Below are 25,216 nucleotides of genomic sequence, written 5' to 3'. Positions count from 1 at the left end.
TTACGTACTTCCCGGAAGCGCAGTGGGGACACAGGCCCCATCGATTCAACACAACTGCATACATAAGCACTTACTAATAATAAAGCACTGTTTGTATGTCATTTTCATGGAGTGCTATCGCTAACACATATGGCGGGTCAAGAGGAAAAGCCAATCATCTATACCATGGAAAACAAGCCGATTGTAACATGTGAGTGTTTGTTAAACGGAGACGTTCACTCTTTTATTTTTTATGGTCTTGACAGCTAGCCCTGCTAGCTGCATTCATTAGCTTATTTTGGCTAAGCTAGCTGTCACCCTTACAATAACCAATTTGTAGTCGCTGCTTATGTGTATAGCAATTGGGGATGGCTTATTTCCAAACTGTTAAGCTGTAATATTTTTAGACGTGCATACTGCGCCGTGTTCGTGTTAAATGTTCTCAGGAAAGACGGTCTCTTAGCTAGCTGCACTGATTAACAGGCCCAGCTAACGATAGAACGTCACGGACAGGTGCTGCAGTTTTAGTGGGGTATCATATTGTTCCTTGCTATACAGCCACAGTTTTCCCTGTCGGGACCTCGAAAAGTAGCTGCCACAGTGAAGAGTGAGAGCTGGGCTCGGTTTGCCATTCATAAATCCCGTGGAGTGTGGTAGAAGCTTCATTGGTGGGGTTATTATTTTAGGGAGCGACAATGGTGGTGGGTGCCAGCTTCATCTGATTTCGCAGTATGTATGTTTCGCAAGTATAAGAGTAGATAGAGGCTCTAGGAAATGGGACTATGAATGAAAATCATTGGTGGCACACTTTGACGTTCAGACATTGGGGTTCACAAGCGAAATCGCAGGTAGATCTCAGAGTGTGGATATAGGGGTCCCTTGTCGTTCCATACGGGTTATCGTGTGTCCTACACTAGACGGTTGCATTCTGTAGTAATAGGTCCTTTTACAGATATAAAATATGAAGTTAAGGCCTTAGAGATTGTAATGCTCTTAACAGTAAATGTAATATGAAATGAAAATGACACCCTACTGTTGCAGGATTTATTGTCAGGGTTTCTGTGTAAATTACTTACTGTCTCAAGTTGGATACTGAAAACGCAGTTTGTGTGTCGTGTGTGTGATTGTAATTGTGCATAAGTGGAGACCTCGGGTTACACTCTGGTTTACTCTGGCCGTGTGATCATTGATTTACACAGAGCTTATGCCACTCAAATAGTGTGTGGTTGTGTTCTTGATGATAGCAGAATTAACATATGATGAAACATTGATTCGCTCAGCAACATTTAGCGATGAGGAGGGATACATCAGAGTATGTCTATGTAGTAGATGAGCAGCAATGTGCCAAGTGTGTGAGAGCAGCTAACCCAATGCAAGGATCATCAGTTTGCTTTGCAGCTTCAATAGCAGCTTTTGTGAACATCCAAAGTTCATTATTGTTTGCATTGCACTGGGTATATCAAGAACTGTTGAGCTAACACAAACAACTGCAGTATCCCAGTGTGGGTGATAAAATGCTGAACTTCAACAGTTAAATATGGCGCTTTCAGATTAGAACAACAAATCTGAATTGTTTGTGCTAAATTGACCAAATTACAGAGTATACAGGAAGACATGAACTGTTAGAATGACCAGTTCACATTTTGTCACTGTGATGACGGTACAGGCACATTATTGAAGTCGTACAGATTTTAGTATTTGATACAATAGTTAGGTTAACCTCTTTGTGTCCTCAGTGCTTTGAATTTTGTTTTTCACTTGGTATTTATTTTGGTTTTATTTGGGCAGAGGCAACAAAACCTTTTTAGTTAGTTTTAATGACTGAAACTGTTTGATAAAGCTTAGGAAAAGATCTAAAAGAAAAAAAATATTAACGCTGGATGTGGAAAAGTGAAGTTTAAATAGTGTGTTTAAAAGCGATTTAAGGAGTGCTTTTGCAAATGTACCTCACTCAGTGTATTAGGCACTGATGCAAAGGAAACGGCAGAATTGACTGATATTTGTGGCACTGTTAGGGTGAACAAGATCCACATGCATATGTTCTGGTGTGGTCAGAATGTGGAGGGTATGGTGGTACATGAACCAGTTCTCCACCTGCTGCCAGTGGTGGTTAGACTGGTCCTCCTGTTCACACCCCGCAGAAAAAGCAGTAACTATTATCCCCATCTCTAGTCTGATGGACAACTGCTGGCGACATCGAGGACTGCCACAAAAGAGTCAAATTGACCTGACGTTGAGGTTGAAGTGCTGACCTTTTGGGATATTTGGTTACATTTTGTTTCATAAACCATGTGGCTTCCTTTTACTTTTCAAGTGTATTCAAAGAAAACATGGTTTCACACTGGTTCACTGGCTGTGGCCTGTTTGCAGTGTAGCTTTAAACAAGTGCTAGTCACTGTTCATCAAAACCCACACATCTACCTTGAATGACAGCTTGATAATTTCTAAAATTGGACACCATTGTTCTGCAGGAGTGGTGACTCTACCAGTCCGCGCTGGTAAAAGTGGATTCACGGAGTGTAGGAGGCATATGGAAGAGGAGCCTTAAATTAAAAGCTGCATGTCTGAACCATTATGTCATAGTCACAGTCACAACTCTTTTTGTAGTTTTCTACCCTGGTCTGTATCAAAGCAGTATCAGCAGGAGTGAGAGGGACTCTTTTATTTATTTATTTATTTTTTGTAATCGCAGGTGGGGCGTGAACAACGAGTCATGTAGCAAAAGAAATCAGATGTTTGTTTTTCCAATAGCAATGGCTGATTCTGGCTCTGTGTAGGGCAGTGCACTGTGATAACAGGTGCTGATGCATGCGTGTTTTTGCACTTTTATTTTTGCATTGCTGATCATGTGCTCTATTATAGCAACTGGCACTGCATAGAAAAATAGACTGTTTAACTCAAATCCCTGGCTTTAGGTATGTGCTTTCTTTACTACCAGTGATTGATCTGTAGTTTTTTCTGCTTTCTGTCAGTTGAATCTTTTACGGATGTTGAGCCATGTGTGGGAATATAATGACTGCGACTGTGAAGGCTAGTCCAGACTGTATTTACAGATGACACTAGGGCTGAACGATTATGGAAAATAATCTAATTGCGATTTTTTGCCCCAAGATTGCGATGTGATATGCGATTATTTTTTAAGGTATTTGTCTTCTGTATTATTAAACAAAGACAAGCAATACATCATATAGTATGGCCAATACTATATTACATTAATTTTAAACTGTTCTTTCCTGGAAGACAGACCTCTGTTATGATGACATGAGGTGATGCATGAATTGATGACTGACATTTTTATTTAACTTCTTCAATCACAACAGTATATTTGAACATACACAATAGTTTATTTTTAGCTTACAAACATCTGAGCATAAAGTGCTGACAAGGAACCCTGGTGTAAACATTAAAATGAAAGTCAGTACAATGTGCAGATTGCAGAAATATACATAAACAAAATCAGTGGCTTTACCACACTCAGTTTTTCGACATCTGTGAACTACTAGACAGTCATTCAATTAAAAAATAATATTAAATAAATAAAACTAATAAATAAAAAATACACACATCTTACTGATCTCTGCAGTCAGTAACATTACACATAAAGTGCAAACATAATAGCAATTGTATAAACACACACACAAACACGCCTTTAAAGTTTAAAGGCGTGAAATTGGACGGTCTAGTTCTGATTAGCGTCACCGCTGTCTCGGTGGAGTTTAATAAACTCGGCCGTCTGCTTCTTGCTATCTAAAATATAACCAGACACTGGCGTAAATTCTCGACTGTCTCATACTTCTGTTTAATAAGTTTTCTGTTTGACGTTTAGTCAGCTGTGTGAAAACCAAGGAGGAACCCACCCGGGGGATTAATAAAGTTTTATTTTATCTAATCTAATAACTTTAATCTCAGCCAAACCGATTTACTCACGAACAAACAAAACACTGAAAAAAGCCCAACAATAACATTTTTAGGTTGTCTAAGTGACTTATATATTACGTTTAACCCGAGCAGCGAAACTCCGCGGTGATCTGAAAATGATGTGCCGGGAGTTGTGCCGTTCTCGGCCGCATCAGTAACCCTCGAGCTCCCGGCTAGCTGTCGAGCTGGTGGGTAGCAGACGCCTCTGAAAACGTCGAAGCACTTTTGCAAATATGGGATATCTTGATAAACCGAGCAGATATTTGATGTTTACACAACTACTTTCTCGCCTGAAAATATGTTAAAAGTTTATTTTGTGACCCAGAAAGATTAGTATGAGTAATTTTAAAACTTAGTAGCGGCCGCCATTGCTGGAAACTGGAGTTTGGCTGGGCCGCGCTATGAATTCTGGGATATGGTAGTAATTTGGACAGCCTTCGGCGCGTCGCTGTGACGTAATCGGTCTACAAATGCGGCCTCAGGAGGATGCAGCCCATGAATTTGGACATGTCCAGAGTATAATCGCAGCCTTTGCGGTTAGAAAATTGCACTTGATCATGTCGCGATATTATCGCAAATGCGATATATCGTTCAGCCCTAGATGACACCGTGATGAAAGAAAGGATTGACAGTGTTAAACTTTGGTTGTGTAAATATCTTAGCTTGAGTAGCTCTGTCTTTAGAATAAAAGTGAATGTGCTTTGTAATGAATTCTTTTTTCTTTTACTTTTTGTTTAATGATAAGCTGTAGATGGCTAGAAATCTCTGTCACAACAGTAGCACTTGTGCTAGGACATAGCAATCAGTTACAATACAAGGGTATTTCTATTGCTTTTTGGAAGCATGCGTTTGCTGTGCAGAAAAGAGAGAAGTAGGGGTTTAAAAAAATCTATTTGTGCTCCTAATATTGTGTAGTTTAATAGTCTAGTCTGGAGCTGTGTACAGTTGCCTCCTGGACAGCTTTAAATATAAAAAAAGAAGTAGAAATCCCAAGAATGATGTTGTGGAAGCAGAGGAGGCTTTATTCTGGAAACCTTGACATCATTTAGACCCAGAGGGCTGTTAAACAGGAGGCAGCAGATATAGAAGAAGAGTGCAGTGCAGGAGGTTGATGCTGCCAGACTAGCCCGACGAAAACTTTGACAACATTTTCCCTAAATTAAAGTGTCATCACAGCTTGACTGTCTTTGCATCTGGTGAGGTTTTATTGCAGATTCTGAAGGTGTTTAGAGTTAAAAACCATTTGTCACATTGTGCAGTGATTGTTTACTCCATTTCTGATATTTTCATACAAAAAAGAATTCACTTTGCATTTTGTTCCCAATTCTTATTTTTTTCGGTCAATGTTGTGTGTTCACATCAAAGTGGCGTTGGCAGCATCTGACAAGGAGGTGTTTGATGAATCATGTGACTTTTCTACCACCCAGAATGATCCCTATGACAGGTACAACAGAAATGTTATCAAGTTGTTCAGAACAGAAATATAACAGTAAAATGCAAGACTGTTGTAAAAAAGGAAGAAAAGATGAAATCCAGATTTTAGTTCCAGTTAATAAGTTTATCCTTAAGCGCGCTCTCAGCGCTGCTGTTGGTGGCTGCATATTAGAGCGCTGAAACTTTAAACTGGACCAGTTTAAACATTAAAGATTACAGGCTGATAAAGGAGACGTGGAAATCACTTCAGTTTGTCGGAGATCAAAGTGAAATTAAGTTGATTTATTGAGCAGGTGTTCTTGATGTGTGTTCCGTGTTCTAGTAACTGCATTTAGTTTTTATTCTCAGATGCAGAGTCTGTGCTGTTTAAGGGTTTGAGAGTAAAGGTTAAACACAGAGACAGAATTCAGACTTTATACAAGCACATTTGATACGGGCGGCAAGCACAGTGTAGGTGTCCTGTTTTAGGATCAGATATTAATGCTTGTTGTACACTGATTATTGTAAAATTGTTTGCTGCCAACAGAAAACAAGAATCAAAGAATAAAGCATCTAAACATCTATATTATTGATTATTGATTCTAATCAGGGAAACATAAAGATATTACACCCTTGTACTGTTCCCACCCAGGGAGCATCCAGGAATAGTGACGCTATTTTCTGCGGAGAAGGTTGGTTGATTTCATACTTGTTGATCTCTAATCTGGAACCCAACCTGCTCCAGAGCAGGTTGGGTCACATCATAGGTTACCTTGGCCATTTACCCTAATAAGAAGTGAATCATCTTCGTAGAACAGAAAATGAAAGGTTAACCCTGAAGTTACCTGGATAAGGCCTCTGCTCGCTCTGTTTTAACTCAGGTGTGACATCCTTTTATGCTGGTCGGGGAAACTGTTATTGTCAAGAAGACATGAGAAAAATTTTTTTTTTAACAACAATATTCCATTACCACCCCTTGAACTATTGCATTTTTTTTTTTGCGATGACCTAATTTTTAACCCACCTTGTCTTCCTGTTTTTGTCTCAGGTGCTGGAGATCAGGCCTTGTTTACTTCTCTTTATACCTCATTGGCTCAACAGCTTCCCAGAGAGCCAATGGAGTGGAGGAGGTGAGTTTGTTTTTCTTCTTCTTCTTTCCTTTCAAATTTCACAGGTCAGTGTTTCACCAACAACACAATACATTTGTATTACATTTATTGATCACACAGAAAAACCTCAGGAGCAGAGCACAATGAGAGACGTTCTAGAGGAAGCAAAGGTGTAAAGAATTAAAAGAGGAAGTAGGAGGTCCGTTCATCACAAACCATAAATGACATTTACAGGTGCAGCTAAACTGCAGTAAAGACAAAAACTGGTTGATTTGGCTGAGCATGAAGTGTAGCAACAGAAAAACACAAGGTTAGACATTAACCTGATCTCAGAGGTGTACTTAGTAATATTGGATGGTTTATTATTAATCGCCAGAGTTGCCTTAATGACTGGAATACTGATAATGTAATTCTCTCTGAGACATGATGTTTCATTTGAAAGCAAAGTGAATATTGTTGTGTATTAAAAATATTATGAGCTGGCATAGCAAGCAGAGCTTCTGATGGTCTTTTCTGAGCTGTTATCTGCACTGCGTGGATATAACACTTCAGGGTTTTGTTATCGTTATGACTTCGGCCAGAATCAGTTTATCCATCTGTTTGTGGTGACGGTAACCACATTGAGTGAAGATGGGCGGCTTTTTACATCCTTGATCTAATTTTCCCATTTTGTTATAACAGGAAGTTAACAAAGCAGCATTTATCTTCATCCAACAGAAAACACATCGACAATTCTGAGGACAAAATGGAAACTTGCGTGTAGTAATACCATTTCTAAGATACTGCTTCTGTTTCCTCCTGATATATTTGAAAAGACAGTGTGAGGTACATATTACATCAGTAAGACAGATTCTACTGGTGATACAGTTAAAGATATGATGCTCTGTCTTCATGGATATTTTAGAGTTTATTAGGTTGGGTTTATGGCAAAAGAATCCATTGGATAGAAAGATGGCATTTTGTGCTATAAACTGTAGTCATTGTAAACTTGTGTTTGTATACTGATGCTCTGCTTTCATTTTTGTGCAGGACTTATGGCCGTGCACCAAAAATGATCCTCCTTGAAGCTAATTTTGTCCAGTTTAAAGAGGAGTTGCTCCCAAAGGAGGGCAACAAGGCTCTTCTCACCTTCCCCTTCCTCCACATCTACTGGACTGACTGCTGTGTGAGTACAAAGCACACACAGATACACAATCTTATTTCGCTCTGCTTGTCAGATCAGGTTGAGCATGTATTCTCTAGCCTGTCTTTGGGGGGGTCCTTAGGTTGATTCAAAGCTCCATAAACTCGCCTTTATCAAATAGCTGTCTGACAGAGAGATAAAGACTTGGTGCTGTTCAAGCGAAATTTGGAAAGGTGTTGGCACATTTTGTACAGGAAGTGAGAGTAGTCGAGTCGTAATAAAGCAGAGTTTGTTTAATCCATGCGTGTTTAAAGATGGATGTGACTGCCTGGATGAGTGTTGTGTTTATACTTTTATGCTCACTGTTCATCCCCTTTCGCATGATGCTGTGCAACAAAACTGATGTTGCATCTTCTGGCATAAGCTGCTGCTTTTGTGTTGCTTCTGCCGGTCACGCACATCACTATTTTTATAACGTAGCGTACTGTTCTACTGCACTTGAGTTGTGTTGAAGACGTGAGCATACAATTGTGTATCAGTACAGAAGTTAGACCGACATGACACTTGGTCTTATGTCTTTGCTTCTGGTTTTCACTTATTGTCTTCGTATGTCAGTGCTGATGTGGCGGTATTCCACACCTGTCGTTCAGGTGAATATTGCAGCTCTGGGTCTTAACTGCGAGTTAAAATAGAAGTGGCTATGTGATCACGTTACCAGCAGTTTGTGAAGAAACCAATGCAGTGGGAACACTTTCAAAGGTGGGTCTTTTTAAAAGAGGTGAAAGGTGGCTGAGTGCAAGATATGGAAATGTGACGTCCATCAAGGCTGACAGGCACATGTATGTTGTTTTCCATATAAACACAAAGCTTTGAACAACCCATCATCAAGTGTATCTCGTTTGCAGAGCCTTTCTCAGCAATTATCTGTTATTACACGGATGGCTTTCGCTCATCCGCAGCCAGGCTAAACTGAACTTGACAAAAGCAAAAGCAGATGGGAGAAAAACAAGAGAAGCAGGAACCTGCTGCTGGTGCTGACTGAGCAGTTGGTTAGTTTAAGGAAGTGCAGTCATCAGCTCATGACTCATGACATTTCCTAAGGACTGTGGGTGTAGTATACCTGCGTTAAAGACTGCCTTTGCAAAGCTGTTTGTCAAGGAGGCATTGGTTTGCTTGCTTTTACAAATAAGAAAGCATTCAGGTTTTACAAAGTGTGTGTGAGTTTAGTCCCATCTTTATTCAAGAGCAAGGTCTTTTGATTTGAGAGCATTTCTTAATTCCGTGTCCCAGAACTGTAGTGGTTTTCCTCAAAGCGTCATGCTTGCAAAGGTGCTCAGCTCTTAATGAAAAGTTGAATAATGTATGTGATATTCAACTTGCTGCTGTCCAAGCACACGCACACACCACATGAATGGAATTGCTTAATTTGTTTAAGTAAAGAAACAAAGGCTTTTTAAACCCCAAGGTGCTTCTTTTGCAGTTTCCTTGAGTCACTTTGTCACTATTAGTACAGAAACCAAACACAGAAGCAGTACACTTTCAAAAGCTTATTTTGTTTGCTTGTTTGTTTGTTTGAAAGAAGAACTAAGTTCTAACAAGTGAAACAAAGCTGAATATGGAGGTAATGAGGATGCTGGCTAAGTACTGCGTGTCCTCCTGCACATTAGACATCTGCATTTTGTAAGCGAGTAATGTAAAATGCAGGCTTTACTTTGCGGCTTAAATAAAATTGTTCACACTCAGCTTGTGGGATGACAAAACTGCCAAGCAATTAGCCGACTGTTGGAGGCAGTGCCATTCTTGTCTAGTGAGGTCAGCCTCTTCAGTCACAGGACTGTCAGGCTGAAGTAATCTGCCGCTATAATTGAAAAGGGAATATATGGGAATCCCATAGCTACATTTTAAAAGAAAGAAAACCTTTTTTATTTATTTATAAATGAATAAAACATCATAAAGGCTAGATGAAGTTATTTTCTGGTAACTTGTGTCACTTTAGGACAAATAGGTCCTGACTGACTAAAAGTTAACTTCCAAAACATTGTGTAATACCAGGACTTCAGTTTTTTCTTTCTGGCGGGTGACTGTTATATAATAACTGACTAATCATATTATAGCCCACCTCTTCTCATTTCCAGCCAATTTAAAACAAACACCACCCTCGAGCGGGATTCATTTAGAGCAAGCCACTTGGCAAATCCCAGTCACAACACCACATCAGTACCCCACAGATACAGAGGTTTAGTTATTGTCAATATAAACTCGCTGGCCAGCATTCTTTCTGTAGTTTCAGTTTCCTGATATGCTTTGATGTTGAAATATTCTCACTGGGTACAAAATGCTCTTAAAGAGGAAGCATGTTTTTCTTCATTTGCTCTTTAGTTACAATCTGATGAGTTAAAATTTTATTGATCCTGATTATGTAAAGTACAGCTGTAATAAAATTAATATGTTTGTACTGCTGTGGTGTGGTGTTGGCAAAAAATTGGCCAACGTCTAGGATGGAATAAACCGCAGGTATATAGTGCACTGTGATGATACTCAAGCCAAAACATGTGCAAAGAAATGAGCTATTTGCAGTTGTGTGGATGTTGTATATTTCCCAGGTACACCTTGCTAATACTCTGGAATATTGGCATGATAGTGTCACACAGTTGCTGCAGATTTGTTGGCTGCCGTGATGCGAATCTCCCGTTCCATCCACATCCCAAAGGTGCTCTATTGGATTGAGATCTGGTGACTGTGGAGTGAACAAATTGTAAAGTTCCAAAACCAGTTCAAGTTTTGTGACCTGGTGTGCTATCCTGTTGCAAGCATCAGAAGACTGTACAGTGTGCTTACATAGGGATAGAGATGGTTGGCAACAATACTCAGGCAGCCTGTGGCATTTACACAATGATTAGGGGCCCAAAGTGTTTCAGAAGACACCCCCCACACCGTTATACCATTACCAGCCTAAACAAAGCAGGACGGATCTGTGTTTTTGTGTTGTTGCCACAGACTAGTATCTGAATCTTGGCAACAATCGAGACTCAGCAGACCAGGCAGCATTTTTCCAGTCGTCTATTTTCTAGTCTCTCTAAGCAAACTGCTTTCCATACCATGATTTTAATAAGTGGTTATTTGAGTTACTCTGTGGCTATTCTATTCAGCCCTCTAGCATCAACCAGAGAGCCCACTTTCACTAGGTTCACTACCATGCCTCATTCAACATCACTGAAGTCACCTTTCTTCCCTATTGTGATGCTTCAGCAGGTTGTCTTGACCGTGTCTAAATGTATTGAGTTGCTGCCATGTGATTGGCTGAGTAGTTATTTCCATTAACAAGCAGTTGAACAGGCATATGTGCATATATACCACTATGCAAAAAGGTAATTAATTGCATTATAAAAATGAAATAACTTGAACTAAATCACATCAATGTCTGGGTTGATGACTAATTGTTTTTAAACCAGCACCAGTTTTCTTTCATATTTTGGCAGCCAGTACTAAGTCTTCATAAAATGCCTGACTAAGCAAAATGATGTGCTTTATTGTAGGATACAGAAATGTATAAGAGCTCCGTGAAGGAGGACATGATGCGCTGGCAGAACAGCCTGAGGACCCACGGCTCATCAGACTGGGTCATCATTGTGGTGGAGACCAATGATACCAAGAAGAAGAACAAGACAAACATCCTGCCTCGCTCATCCATTGTGGACAAGATCCGCAGTGACTTCTGCAACAAGCAGAGTGACAGGTTAGCAGGCTCCTCCTGTCTAAACAAACTCATTTGGATGAAATTAGAAAGACGTGACGATGTGTAACACACTGACTCCCTTTACAATGCTTTATTAGTCCCAAGTTTCTTCTTTTTCTGGAGTAACTGTCAAAGGTAATTGTTCTACAGAGTAATTTGAAATGTGATGTGTAAGTCTGAAATGATTATTTGATTTTTGTAACGATTGTTTGATGTTATGTTTCTGAAAAACGTCATGAGAGCCTTTCTTTTTATCCCAAAACACACAGTTTGTGAATCTCTAGCGGTGGGTAGTGATGAATGCAGAGCGTGATGCAGTCTAGGGAGAGAAAGTGTACTATAAGTTATTTCTACACTTACAATGTACAAAACAGATGTAAATGTGCTCGATGTTAGAATTTAGAGACATTCTCTGAAAGTCTATCGTAGAGGTTCTCTAGATGCTGCAGTTTACTGATTTCCAAAGGGATGACATGAAGAGTCTGAGTTGAAATTTTAACTTTTACAAATGCCAATTTTAGCTGAACTATTAGGATGATTTTCACAATTAGAAACCCACAGACTGCTTTATGTTTTAATTATTTTATTCACTTAATTTAAAAACATTTTCACTTTTATTTAAAAAAGTGAAATAATAGTAATTCATTGCTTTCTTTCACATGTTGTCTCAAAGCAGTTTCTGTAATCAGTGCTTGCTAAATCTAAGCTGCCTTGTGGATTGAATCTTCCTTATGAAAGACTTGTCTTTTCATCCAGGTGTGTAGTTCTGTCTGATCCTCTGAAGGACTCATCTCGATCTCAGGAATCCTGGAATTCCTTGCTGCTAAAGCTGCGAACTCTCCTCCTCATGTCCTTCACCAAGAACCTGGGCCGCTTCGAAGATGAAATGCGCACACTACGAGAGAAGCGCACCCAGCCGGGCTGGAGCTTCTGTGAATACTTCATGGTCCAGGTACATGGAAAGAAGCGCCAGAATGTAGGCCTGTGTGTTATCCTGTTATCCTGTCCTTGAACTCTGTCCTAGAAGGTTACAGGAACCAAGTGTTGATTTCCAGTTTTGTCTTATGTGTGTGTCGTGCAGGAGGAGCTGGCCTTTGTTTTTGAAATGCTGCAGCAGTTTGAGGACGCCTTGGTCCAGTATGATGAGCTGGATGCTCTTTTTACCCAGTATGTCCTTAACTTTGGAGCGGGAGGTACGTAATCACCTCATTATTATGCTTTGTTTCAGTTTGTCTCTGTTAATTAAAAGAAACACTGTTTGCATTTTTGTTTCCATTTTCAAAGGTACGCGCTAGTTTTGTTTTTGGTCATGCTAATCCGTTTCTTTCACAGATACTGCTAACTGGCTCGGCTCCTTCTGCGCCCCAGTGCGTAACTGGAGTGGCTTGTTGCTTCGGCGACCCATTGACATGGAGAAGAGGGACAGCATCCAGCGTGGAGAGGCCAGTCTCTTAGACCTGAGAAGCTACCTGTTCTCTCGTCAGTGCACTTTACTAATCTTCCTCCAGAGACCCTGGGAGGTCACGCAGAGAGCGCTGGAGCTGCTCCACAACTGTGTACAGGAGCTCCGCCTGCTGGAGGTAATAAACACAGATCGTACCATTTCTAATGGTACGAGTGGCCTTTCATCCTCTCTTTCTACAAAATGTACTTCATTACTTATCTTAAAATGCTTTCTTATGTTACTCAGGTGCAGGTCCTTGAGGGAGCCCTGGACTGTTGGGTGTTTCTCAGCTGCTTGGAGGTTCTGCACAGGATCGAGGGCTGCTGTGATCCAGCCCAGTTAGCTGCAAACTGCTCCCATACTGTTGGTCTCTGGGCATATGCTACAGACAAGGTACCACACACAAAATAAAAACAAAAACAAAAGTCTTGCTTTTTTTAAGCTTGGGCTTTAATAACTTAAGGAACCCATTAGCAGCACCTTTAAGCTTCCAACAGATCTGTTGGACCTTACCCCTCAGCCCTAAAAAAGGCTGAAGGGGTAAGGTCGCCAGCCTACGGGGCAGCAGGTTTTTAAATGCAGTAGCTCACAAATGCTTCAAATGGATACCATAGGTGTATCTGCTAGGAGGCTGAGGTAGGGCTGCCACAAACAATTATTTTGATAGTCGACTAGTCACCGATTATTTTTGCGATTAGTCGACTAATCAGATCATCATCCATTGGACGTAAAATGTACAGCTTATTGCACCAGCAGCATCTGCTCTTATATAACTATCATTAGCTTACAGCTTTAAGTGTTTAAGGTCTGTGCTAACTAAAAATAAAGACAAGATGACAGTTTATTAAATTTTAATGAAATTTGCAGATTGTTTCTGTGAAATTTAATAAACTCCTTGCTATCTAAAATATAACAGGACACCGGAGTATATTCTCGAGCATCTCACACTTCTGATGATCAATTGTCTGCTTGACTTTACTCAGCTGTGTAAAAACTATAACTTTAATCTCAGCCAAACCGATTTACTCAGGAACAAATAAAACACTAAAAAAGCCAAACAATAACATTTTTAAATTATCTAAGTGACTCATATTTCGTGTTTAACCTGAGTAGCGAAAGACGGCGGTGGGTTTGAAAATGATTTGCCGGGAGTCCGGTGTTCTCACGGCTCTAGTGAGCCTAGCCCCCGGCTCGCTATCGAGCTAGTGGGTAACAGACGTCTCCGAAAACGTCGGAGCGCTTTTGAAAATATGTGGTGTCTTGATAAACTGAGCAGATGTTTGAGGTTTACACAGCTACATTCTCACCTGAAAATATGTTAAACATTTATTTTGTGACCCAGAAAGAACAATAAGAGTAACATTAAAACTAACTAGCTGCCGCCATTGTTGGAAACTGAGCTGGGCGCTATGGATTCTGGGACACAGCTACTTCTTCTTCGGGGGTTTAACGGCAGCTGACATCCTTGTACATGCAGTGCTGCCATCTTCTGTTCTTATTCCTGCGTCTTTTGGGATCTTACAAAGCCTCAAACAACGCATCGAATATTTAAATTAGTCGTCGACGTAATCGTGACTAGTCGACTAATCGTGGCAGCCCTAGTAGGAGGCCATCGCCCCTGCCAATACTTTAATAAGTTTCTACATACAAGAGCACTAAAAAGGTTACTTGTCTGTATTTTTCCAAAACATCTTTGCCAATGCTTTGCAGTCCATTTCTGTCGAATGAAGAAATGTGCTTAACCTTTTATGTAATAATTTAAACACCAAGAAGTAGGTATTATGAACATAAAATGGCCTTTTTCCAATGAGTGTTCTCTCTGCGTTCTGCAGCTGAAGTCTCTGGGGGAACTCTGTGGCTTAGTGTCAAAAAATGGACCCAATTCTGAGGACCTGAACAGGACTGTAGATCTGCTGGCTGGGCTCGGGGACGAGAGGCCTGAGACTGGTAAGTTTTCACATTCTACCTTTGCTGGGCAGTAATGACCACCTGATTTATTTATTTATTTTTTCAGTTTGTCACTTTTTTTTAGATTAAAAGTACAGGCTGTTCCCAAAAACATGGCTATTAGTTGTAGTCTCTGCAGTGCAGCACACACAGGCACAGTGCCTCTTTGATCTATGGCAGCTCTCTTAAGTCACCATGGTGTGCCTGAACCCTCAGGGTTAGACTTTACTCTTCACTGCCTCTCTTATTTGAAAGGGAATAAATAACCACATGTGTTTTTAAAATCTCCTTTGTCTTCCTCCACAGTCAACAGTTTGCAGAGCCCGTACAAAAAGCTGAAAGAAGCTTTGTCGTCTGTCGAAGCTTTTGAAAGGCACTATCTTGTAAGCCACACATATTGCCACAGTTTGATATTTTATTTCATTGGTTTACTAAGAAGGAAGTTAAGACGCATTCTTTCAACTGTTATCCAATTTTTTTTTTTATCATCATTTTTTTAATGATGTAATGTCCTGAAAGCTTCAGCAGCAACAGCTCATTTGATGATCTTTCTCTTCTACCACCTTGTTGGCTCCTTCTTGCATCAGGAACTTTCTCATGCTGCTATGGAAATGTACCAGGCCATCGGCCGGCTTCGGTCTGCCAGACTGGTGGGAAAAAGTCTGGCTGAGTTCTACATGTAAGGAAGAGTTAAGCTGTTGGTTTAATTAGGGTATAGGCAGGTCTGTTTGAGTTTTTCAGGTTGATTAGGCTTCTACTATAGAACTGTTTCCCAATTAGAGCCTATAAATACCCACACAGGACTGAAGATAATTGAGAGGAATTAAGTGACATTAATTATATTGAGCATAACTATATGAGGTCTAACTTAATAGTCAAAAACCAAATACTTATGATGCCAGAAATAGGCTGTCCATCTGCTACTGGCTCATATTTGATGTCATGCCAGCCAATAGAGAATAAGTGAGTGGGCAGTATTTGCATGCAATTTCATACATTATAACCTGCAAAATAACTTTATCAGTGTACAAAAGGAAAAAAAGAAAAGAATTTCTTCACAAATATATAAAAATCTATGATGATGACAATAATAATAATAATAATGATGATGATGATGATGATGATGATCTCTATCATTTTCTATAATGAAGAGGAACAAGATGATTTGTTTATATGTCTTTTTTATGTAACACAGGAGGAAGGGAGATCCTGAGCGGGCGGAAACCTTCTTACAGGAAGCTCTGAAGTCATACGTGTCAGAGGGGTGGAGCCTCCCTGTGACTCACACCAGGAGACAGGTTGCTGAGTGTCAGAAGCTGCTGAGCAAAACTGAAGAGTATCCTTCAGAGCCATGAGACTAATTAATGGGCAAATATTAAAACATCACAGTGGTGCCAAGATTTAACATTACTTCACAGTACTAAACACTGAAGCACATTTATTACTTTCCTACTTTCCTATTCATAAAAATGGTTGCACTGGTCAAAGTTAGTACTTTAAAAATATGTCCTTTAGTTTCTTTATAATATAAAGTCGGTTGTTATGGCATCAAAATATTTACATGACCTTCTATAAGTTAGTCTAGTATTGTCATCAGTCAGGGTTAAAATAGGCTGAGCCGCTGATGATGTGAAACCTTGTCTGGTTCGGTTTGGCCTTGAAGGTAAAGTAGGGGTTCCTGCTTTGTTCTTCCAAAAGTTGTTTTTGAAGTAGTGAAATGAATTATTTGGTTTCCTTTACAACCCCCCACAGCTACTTACAAACCAGTGCTTTGTTGGCTGGTGATGTAAATCTGACGACGGACGAGAGGAAACACTTTTGTCAGGAAATTCTGAGCTTTACTGGCAAGTCTGGAGACCAGTGTAAGCACTTCTGTTTAACTCCCAATCAGCTGGAATCCACGTTCTATTTATAATTTACAAAAATGTGCACATCATTAACATGTTTTTTTTCTACTTCTTGCTCTCAGCTCATAAAGTTACCCTCAGCATGGGCGTGTTTGCACAGCTCACGCAGTTAAAGTTCCATCCAGCAGCAGCCTCGGTGCACTCTGGAGCTGTCCTGCAGGTGGAGCTCACTCTGCGGTGCTTGATGCCCGTGTCGGTGCGCATCCAGCAACTAGTCGCCAGCATTCACTTTGAGGTGGATCATGGAGGGACTCATGGGAGGTCAAAGGGAGCTCAGAGACGAACGCACCCAGGGACAGTAGTGTTTAGACAGAGTAACTCATCAGCGGGTCCTCCATCCTCCGCAGGCGCCGGGCCTTCATTAGAGCTGGATGAGATTCAGGACAGGAGTCCTTCGGACAATTCTCTCAACTCTACAGGAGTGATATGTAAAAACACTCACCTGCTCATGCGTCGTCATGACAGCAACTCACCCCCAGACACGCCTAACTGTATCAGCCCCCCTACTGTTGGAATTAAGGAAGGAGCCCAAATGCTGAAGGTGCAGGATGTAACATTAGAGCCTGGGAACAACAGCATCACGTTCACGGCACCAGTAAGATGCGACCTTCCTTCGGTCATAAAATGTCTCTTTAACTTTTCCCCCCTCACACTCTCATTTGTCCCTCTGGTTTACATTGTAGAGTGGACAGCCAGGTACTTACACACTTCGTCAGCTGTGTGCCACAGTCGGTGAGGTGCAGTTTATCCTGCCTCATATCTACCCGTCGGCCCAATATGAAGTCTATTCTCAGGAGCCCCAGCTCACCGTGGAGCCTCTCTCAGGTCTGAATACTTTTTTTGATTAAAATCAGATTCTTCATGTCTGGGGCTGTTGTGTTTGTTACACTTGGAGTTTATTTGCAGCTTTATTAGCTTAAATTCTCTAATAGTTTTCTGTAATTATGACCATATAAGCATAAAGAGTTTGAGGTTGATAAATTCTAATAAATGATTAGTTCAGAAAAATACTTTAACTTTTAATTTTAACAGCTCAATAGCTTAAAAAAAGTTAAATAAGTTTTACCAGCTCGTTTGAGCTGATCAGACTATAAATATTCCACTTACCCATAAGCCAGCGCAGCATGTGTGCGTCACTGTAGTTGTGTCTGTGTTTTCAGAGCCACTGTTAGCTGGTCTGCCTCAGAAGGTGAAGTTTACTCTGCTGACGGGTCACTACACTGTGAAGAAAGGAGATGCCCTGCAGCTCAGCAACACAGAAACAATGCCCATCCTGCCCTCCACCAGCTGCACCGCCCGAATCAGTAGCCCTACTTCTGGTCAGTAACTACACTGAATATAAGAAATGATTCTTTTAAGATAGTCATTTGGAGCAGTGATCTTTCCTGACAGTCCACTTTACTGCTGTCATTCTTTCCATGCCAAACTGCTTAGATTATCTCACCTGTTATTTGAGTAATGTCGTCTGAACTATATGGATCTCCACTGTGCTGCTGTGTGGGTGGGTGGGGTTTGCACAGAATCTTGGTGTTCATGTTTCGGTTCAGAACTGAGTTGTGCCCATAAACAAACAAACTCATAGATACGGAGCTCTAAGCTTCACGCGGCCGTCTTTTCTGTCCCCCTCTTGTGTTCAGAGTTGGTGGGTGAAAGCACTTTGTCCATTCAGTCGTCTGAAAAGGTGACGAGCATCAGCCTTCCTCCGGCCCCTCCCTACCACACTCTGGAGTTTCAGCTGGAGGTTTTGTGCATAATCCCGTCCGGGGCTGACCGGCCCGCCAATGAGAGGCTGACTAATGGGGAGGTCCGCCATCGACCACGGAGCTACAGTCATCCCGACACACCGATGACCGCCATCGATCAGAGGGTGAGACACAAGACATGTTTCTGTGGGGGAGATGTGAGTGACGAAGCATGCTACATATCACTGGTTTTCAAGCTGTGGGTGGTACCTGTGTATAGTGTGGATTATGTTTTCTAGTGATCAATCGATCAGTTGTCCATAAGATGATTAATGACTAATATTCTAATAAATGTTTTAAGTTATCGTGAGGGTTTGCTACTTTAATGCTTTCACATTAGAATTGATGTTTTTGTGTGGTGAAGGTTTTATACTTGATATTTGATGACCTCACTTTGGACCCAGAGATATTGTAGTTTTGTTTTTCTTTCTTTTTTAAGATAAACAATTGACTATTTCAAATAGTTAGCTGACATAAATTGTAAAGAATATGATTGTTAGTCATCAACCAAATACATATTTGCCAGATAGCTGATAGTCTGAGAAACGTAAACTTGTGTGTGTACACAGATGTCTATCGACTGTCCGTGGTCGATCTACTCCACACTGCTTGCCCTTACCTTCTACATCCCTTTCAAGACCAAACACTCTTTGCTTTCTGCTGGTAACAGGCAAGTCTCTTCCTCTTTTTAATTCGTTTTTATTGTTGGGAAAGATGAAAGTTTAGATTTAACTTATTAACAGTCTTTACCACTACCTTTCCAAACCTGTCTGACCTGTGACCTGTTGGACGTGATCCCACAGGAAGTACATCCAGGTGTGTGTGCAGAATGTGTCAGATGTTAATTTTGCGCTGGCAGAAGTGAAGCTGACAGAGAAGCAGCACGCATCGCTGGAGCTCCAGTCTCTTAACACTAAAACACAACAGGTGAGCAGAAAGGGGTAAAAAGCCTAACAAACATCTTCCTTTATTTTAAATAATGACACCAGTTTTAAAATATGGTGAATGCCTTCTGTAATATTTTGGGTTAAAGATGGCTTTATAGGCTGTGTGCACTGTTTTGCTTATTTTATTCTTGATTTTGCATTTTGGTGTTAATTTGTCTGGAAACCTCTTGTCATTGTGGACGGAGCCCCAGAGTGTTTTCAGATTCCTTTTACATCAGGATAGACAATGTCATAATACATTTTCCATCTTAGATGTCGATTAGAAACATCAGAGCTACATCATCCATGGACTCGCACTGATGTCTGGTGTGTATTTTGTGTGTCTAGCTTCTGTGCTGTAAGCACAGTGTGTTCTGCTTGTGGGAGGTGAGGTGGAAGGACGACCTGCCCTCCTGTCTCCAGTGTGTTTTCTCTGCCAACTTTTCTCCGCTCAGCCAAGACATTTCTGCCTACAAACCTTTCCACTACCAGTTCCAGCTTGAGAGAGTCACTGTAAGTCCACTTAAACTCCAGATTTAGGTCCTTTTCATCTAAATGCGTAAGTGAAGCAGTGATTGTGTTGTCAGAACGTTAAATATCAAGACTTTTAAAACATCTGAGCAAATTCTGTTTGCAAGTGGCTACTTTGTATGGATGGCTCATTGTAGGAGTTTAGTTGCAGTTAAGTTAGCCATTATCATTAACTCTCCCACCCACTGATAACCTCTAATTCATGTCATCAGACATTGTACAGCGTGAAAGCAGAAATCTTCCCTCCTGCTGGTGAGCAGCGCTGCCGCTCTGGCGTCCTCTGTGGACTTGAGGTGTGTATAACACGACTGACTGAACCAGCAGAGGGAGAGATTGCAGAGGACAGCAAGACTGAGACCGATGGCCCCAAAACCACCAAGCTCATGTATGAAGGTATGCTATCAGCTCCCCTTTCTGTCTTTTTTTTTCTTCTTTTAATTAAATCAGATTTTTAGTTGACCGGTCAGTTATTTGAGAGGAATATTTGGCTGAAGAATATAAAAATGGCGTTAATTTCACACAACACTCAACGTAGAAATGCTGGTGCCTAAAATCAGCTGCTTGCCAAAAACTGTAGTTCTGTAAGAGTTAATATCACTTTTCACAAATACCAAGATATTAGCTGAAGCGGTGGATTTATCACTTTATAGATCGACTTGCTTTTGTTCAGATGTGCATATGTATAAGAGCCAGGCACTCCAAGCAAAACCATCTCTTCAAACTATTCTTCAGACTCCTTTTTGCACATGGCCAGACACAAACAAGGCAAAATAATTTAAGGCAACAAATAGTCTGTTTGATTTTGTTTGATTTCGATAATGTGAAACAATTTTAATAGTTGTGTTTGCATGCATGTCCACAGTGGCTGACAGCAGCAGTAACTGGGCGGTGTGTGGGAAGAGTTCAGGGATGGTGCTCATGCCAATGACGGCCAACGCCACCCACAAAGTCCAGATCGAGGTGATGCCTCTGTTTGCTGGACACCTTCCCTTCCCCAAGATCAAAGTGCTGAAGTACCTGCCTCACACTGCAGCAGTGGCCATTCAGCCAGACCCCGGTGAGACCTGCTAAACCTTCAAGCCTTTGTAGATGTTTATTCATAAGGGAAGTTCAGAGTGTGCAGCAGCACAGCTTATTAGTTACTCAGCCTCACTAGTTAGGAGTTGCTTTGTTTGTTCCATGCAGTTGCTCAGGTTGTGCTTTATTTACCTTAGAATTACCTTTGTGTTGTGTGACGCCACAATGCAGAACATTGTGTGGATTGGTGACGCCCTCTGGTGATTCCTGTGGGGTTTTTCAGAAGGTGCTCCTAAGTTTGAATATGACAGTCCATGCCGCCTTGTATTTGACCACCGTTAGTGTGTCACCACTCACACCAGTGTCATTAGCATAGTTTCATCATTTTAACATAAAAGCAGCATCACATTAAAATGTAGCAAATGATTGCAGTGGAACCGTGTTTTCATTCACACTGAAAAGGAGAGGATTTATTTTTTTCATTTTTATTTTTTTTTATTTTTTTAATAGATTTGTGTTTTACACACTCTGTTTGATCTGCTGGCCTGTTAGCAGTTCATCCCCAGATCTTAGAAATAACGTTCCGGTACAAAATGCTTTTCTTCTTCTTCTTCTTTGTCATTTGGACAATCAGTAACTTGTTTATTCCTTGGCGCTTTCAGACAGTTGCGTGGAGAACGACAGCCTATCCCTGCTGGACAAGACGCTGGATGATCAGGGAGACACAGCAAGCATCCGCAGCCGGGGTAGCGTCCACTCTGTGGGCAGCGGCGACCAGCAGCAGAAAGGCGTGGCCATGCCACGACTCGAGCCTTTCAGCCCTGGACAGGTGTTCAACCACAGCCATGCATGCCAGGTCCTGGTGCTGCCAGCTACTGACGACCACATCATGGAGGTCAATGCCACATGACCCTGGTGACAGCGTCACCAACAACCTTCACGTAGGACTGAACCTGTGGCCTGGATGGACTCTACTGAGATTGTTTTAAATCTGGGACGACTCGGGTCCATGAGTCCATTTCTGCGGCTGCAGGTTGTCGGTATGGACTCACTCCTAAGCATGAAACCCACTGCAGACGTTACGGACTAGCCAGTGAAGAGCCAATGACATCTGCTGATTAAGTTTAAATAAAGATTTTTCTTTGCCATACTTTGTACATAGCTCATTGAATGGATTTATAGGTATAAATATATATATATAAATAAATAAATATATATATATATATACGGACTGATCAGTGAGATCGGTGCCTGTCGTACTATTTCGAACTGAAGAAGGAAAAAAACACTCCTGATTGTCCCGTGATGCACCAAAGCCCTAGATGTGTGTACGCCTTGACCATCTACTCAAGTACTGTAACAACTGAGTGTGTCCAGCTGTTGTGTGCCTCTTCAGTAGTCATCTTTTTTTTTTTTTTATATATATTTGAGATTTTTGCTTGTTTTTGAGTCATTGAACTCTGATGTGTCTTTGGAGACGTATCTTATAATCCCAACAGACTCCTTTGTCCTAGTACTGAGGTAAATAATAATAATCTCCCAAGTTTACTACATGATTTCAGCATGATAAAGGTCAGTCCAGCACACATGAGGCACCAAAAATGAAAGTGTAGAGCTATTATTGAAAATGACCAACGCACCATCTGTGCTGATGCAAAGAAGTAGTAAAAAACAAATCGAATCTAAAATAACCCGGGTTACCTGTTCAAATGTCTGAACGTGTTGCTCTTCTTTCCATAGTATAGATTAAATGTGCTGCACAGGATTCTAAGTACAGGCTTTAGTATTTCTACTCTTGGGTATAAAGATCTTTAAAATGTTCACGTCTCCAAAAATGCACATAGATGTGCTAAAGAACTTCTATTTATTTTTAACAAAGACAAAGCCTTATGTTTTCTGACTCAAACGAAAACATAAGAATGAAACTCTCAAATATAAACCCGGCAATGACACGAAAGGCTCCGATTGTAGTGGTGTGTGTGTGTGTGCGTGTGTGTTGCATTTCTGTTCCGCTGTAGCTCTGTGTCCATGGACGTGATCAGATGAGACTTTTACACGAGGATCAGCCAGTGCACATTGTCAGTGCATTGTTTATATACTGGGTGTGTATATTTATTGTGTGCGTGCGTGTGTGTGTGCGTGCCAAATCCATGTCCGAGCTATGCACACATACCGGTGATGTCGAATGGATGAGTGAAATAAGCCGCTGTTAGATTTATTCATACATTTGTTTGAAAGGATGAACTCTAGCTACTTCTACCCCCGCCCTCCTCCACCCTTGTCCTCCTCTGTGGTGCATGCGCACACAGCGCGACTACAGCCTCCTGCTCCTCTTTGACCACTGTACATACTTATGTGTAAATAATGATTCAAAGGAAAATCATCTTTGATTGCCAACTATATTAAAAAAAACACTGGGATCTCCTTGGATGTCTGTTTTCTATAATATCATGTTAGCAAGAAAATGGGTTGAAAGATTGACGAGGCAACTGATTGACTTGTGTTGATATTTGTGCAGCATGAAAAACACAACAGGGTTTCTTATGGCCTGGTATGAACAGGGAATCCTCACTTGCTGACCTCGGTGTAAGAAATGATTCACAATGTATCAGTTTACAAGTCAAAAATATGCTTTTCCCAAATGTTCCATGTTGACTGTTGTTATTAATCAAGTGAGTTTTGTGGAGGGAAAAAAGTTTGTTTTTGGTTTCTTACTAAGAATTTATTGAAAGTACAAAAAGATGCAAAATGAGTTTTAGTAAAAGTAAGAATGGAATGGAGGGAGGTGTAACAGTGAAGCTGTAAGGAGCAGAGGCAGTGAAAGTGGATGAGTTTAAATACCCCAGGTCAACTATCGGAAGCAATGGACAATGAAGAGAGTCCTGGCCGGGTGGAGGGGGACGGTGGAGCGACTGAAGATGGAGGTGGCTGAGTTGAAGATGTTCAGATTTTCGTCATTTGTGACCAAAATGGGCAAAGACTGAGAATGAGTACATGAGAGGGGATGACTCTGATTGAGCAGATTGAAGACAAATTTAAAGACGAGGTGGATAGTAGATTTACCAGGGGGATGTAGACCAGCGGTCCCCAACCCCCGGGCCACGGGCCGGTTTGGTACCGCGCCGCAAGAGTTGAGGCTAGGGTGTGAAATTTTTTTTTTTTTATCGGTTTTTAGCGTTATTTTTATTAAATCATTTTTACTGTTAACTCTGTTTCCCTGGGTCTTTTCCCACATGTTATGAATACATTTTCTTTTTTTTTTTTCTTTTTTTTGGTACTGGTTTTATTTTGTTGAATTTATCCGCAACACCTTAAAGGCCGGTCTGTGAAAATTTTGCTGGAAATAAACCAGTCCGAGGTGCAAAAAAGGTTGGGGACCACTGATGAAGAGGGTAAACGAGGACATGCAGATGGTTTCTGCGACAGAAGAGGTTGCTGGGGTTAAAGTGACAGGTGATCAGCTGTGTAACCTCTAAAAGCAGTTGCTGTATGAAGATGATCCATGTCCCACCAGCCGTGCCTCTGCTTTGAGTCCTGCTCTGCAGTTTGAGAACCGTTTATTTAAGGGCAACACTGGCCTGCAAACACTTTAAACATGGCCAAAGTTTCAATTAATAATATAAATATATTAAAAGTACTGATTGTGAGCCAAAGGTTTACAGAGAATACACTGATCACTTGAATACCAAAGTGATTTTCTGCTTTTATTACAAGCTGATGTCAATGAGGACATGGACAAGTGGAGGACAAAAAGAGTGGCAGACCTAAAAAAATATCCACAGCAGATTAATAGGACCTGAAAGCCACATCCTTAGGAATTCGGAAACAATCCAGCAAAGGAAACGGGAGAAGAAGCTGGGGTATCCCAAATAACACAAGAACTGGGGTGAAAATCCGTGACAATAGGTACAGAGGAGTTCAGGAGAGAGGTGCAACTGTGAGTGTCTGCATCCAAATGTAAAACACGGTGGCGGCTCAGTCATGGTTTGGGGCTGCATTTCCACCAGTGGTGTTGAAATCTTGTCAAAATTTATGAAATTACAAATGCAGAAATACGAAGTACCATTAGGTTTGGATCCACCATGCAAAACTATCTGACTGGGACTGGCTTCAGTTTTCAGCATGTCACTGATCCCTGAGCTGCAACATTACTGAAGCAGTGTGGAATCATCTTGACAGAGAACAGGACAAAAGGCAGCCAACATCAAGAAGCCTGGAGAACTATTCCTGAAGATGCTTAAAAAAACACTGACGTATGAGACCTCAGGAAGTCTAAGAATAAAGGTGATCATACCAAATATTGACGTTCAAACTCCATTTCTGTATTTCCATTCATGTATGTGTACATTTCAATAAAATCACTGCATCTGTTTCGTCTTTTCATAGCAGATTAATAAGAAGAACCACTCTGAGGGTTCACAGAG

At 41.0% G+C, this 25,216-nt stretch overlaps 1 protein-coding gene across 2 annotated transcripts; it reads left to right on the top strand.

Moving 5' to 3' along the window:
- Nucleotides 1-29: 29 nt before the first annotated feature.
- trappc10 (trafficking protein particle complex subunit 10) lies at nt 30-23,217 on the top strand. Of its 2 annotated transcripts, none has more exons than XM_085384740.1 (23): nt 30-190; nt 6,359-6,440; nt 7,449-7,584; nt 11,079-11,278; nt 12,035-12,230; nt 12,360-12,471; nt 12,611-12,858; nt 12,969-13,115; nt 14,555-14,669; nt 14,976-15,052; nt 15,257-15,348; nt 15,865-16,005; nt 16,422-16,531; nt 16,639-17,171; nt 17,260-17,401; nt 17,737-17,895; nt 18,214-18,443; nt 18,888-18,988; nt 19,122-19,245; nt 19,593-19,757; nt 19,988-20,168; nt 20,638-20,832; nt 21,455-23,217. In XM_085384740.1, the coding sequence occupies exons 1-23, from the start codon at nt 130-132 to the stop codon at nt 21,700-21,702; spliced, it is 3,795 nt and encodes a 1,264-aa protein (XP_085240866.1). In that variant the 5' UTR covers nt 30-129; the 3' UTR covers nt 21,703-23,217. The 2 variants fall into 2 exon arrangements, with proteins under 2 accessions (XP_085240866.1, XP_085240867.1); XM_085384741.1 differs by having other exon boundaries at nt 18,888-18,992; nt 19,126-19,245.
- Nucleotides 23,218-25,216: the final 1,999 nt, after the last annotated feature.

This window comes from Rhamphochromis longiceps, linkage group LG16 (genome assembly GCF_057381845.1).
Source record: "Rhamphochromis longiceps isolate RC_006_pf linkage group LG16, R_longiceps_female_GT1.1, whole genome shotgun sequence".
Lineage (NCBI taxonomy): Eukaryota > Metazoa > Chordata > Actinopteri > Cichliformes > Cichlidae > Rhamphochromis > Rhamphochromis longiceps.
The sequence above is the reverse complement of the archived record's forward strand: the minus strand, read 5'-3'. Positions and strand labels throughout refer to the sequence as shown.

Coding starts and splice junctions, on each gene's coding strand:
- trappc10 (XM_085384740.1), top strand. CDS start 130: ATGGCGGGTCAAGAGGAAAAGCCAATCATCTATACCATGGAAAACAAG. Junction 12,859..12,968: donor AGGAGCTCCGCCTGCTGGAG/GTAATAAACACA, acceptor TATGTTACTCAG/GTGCAGGTCCTTGAGGGAGC. Junction 16,532..16,638: donor TGGCAAGTCTGGAGACCAGT/GTAAGCACTTCT, acceptor TCTTGCTCTCAG/CTCATAAAGTTACCCTCAGC.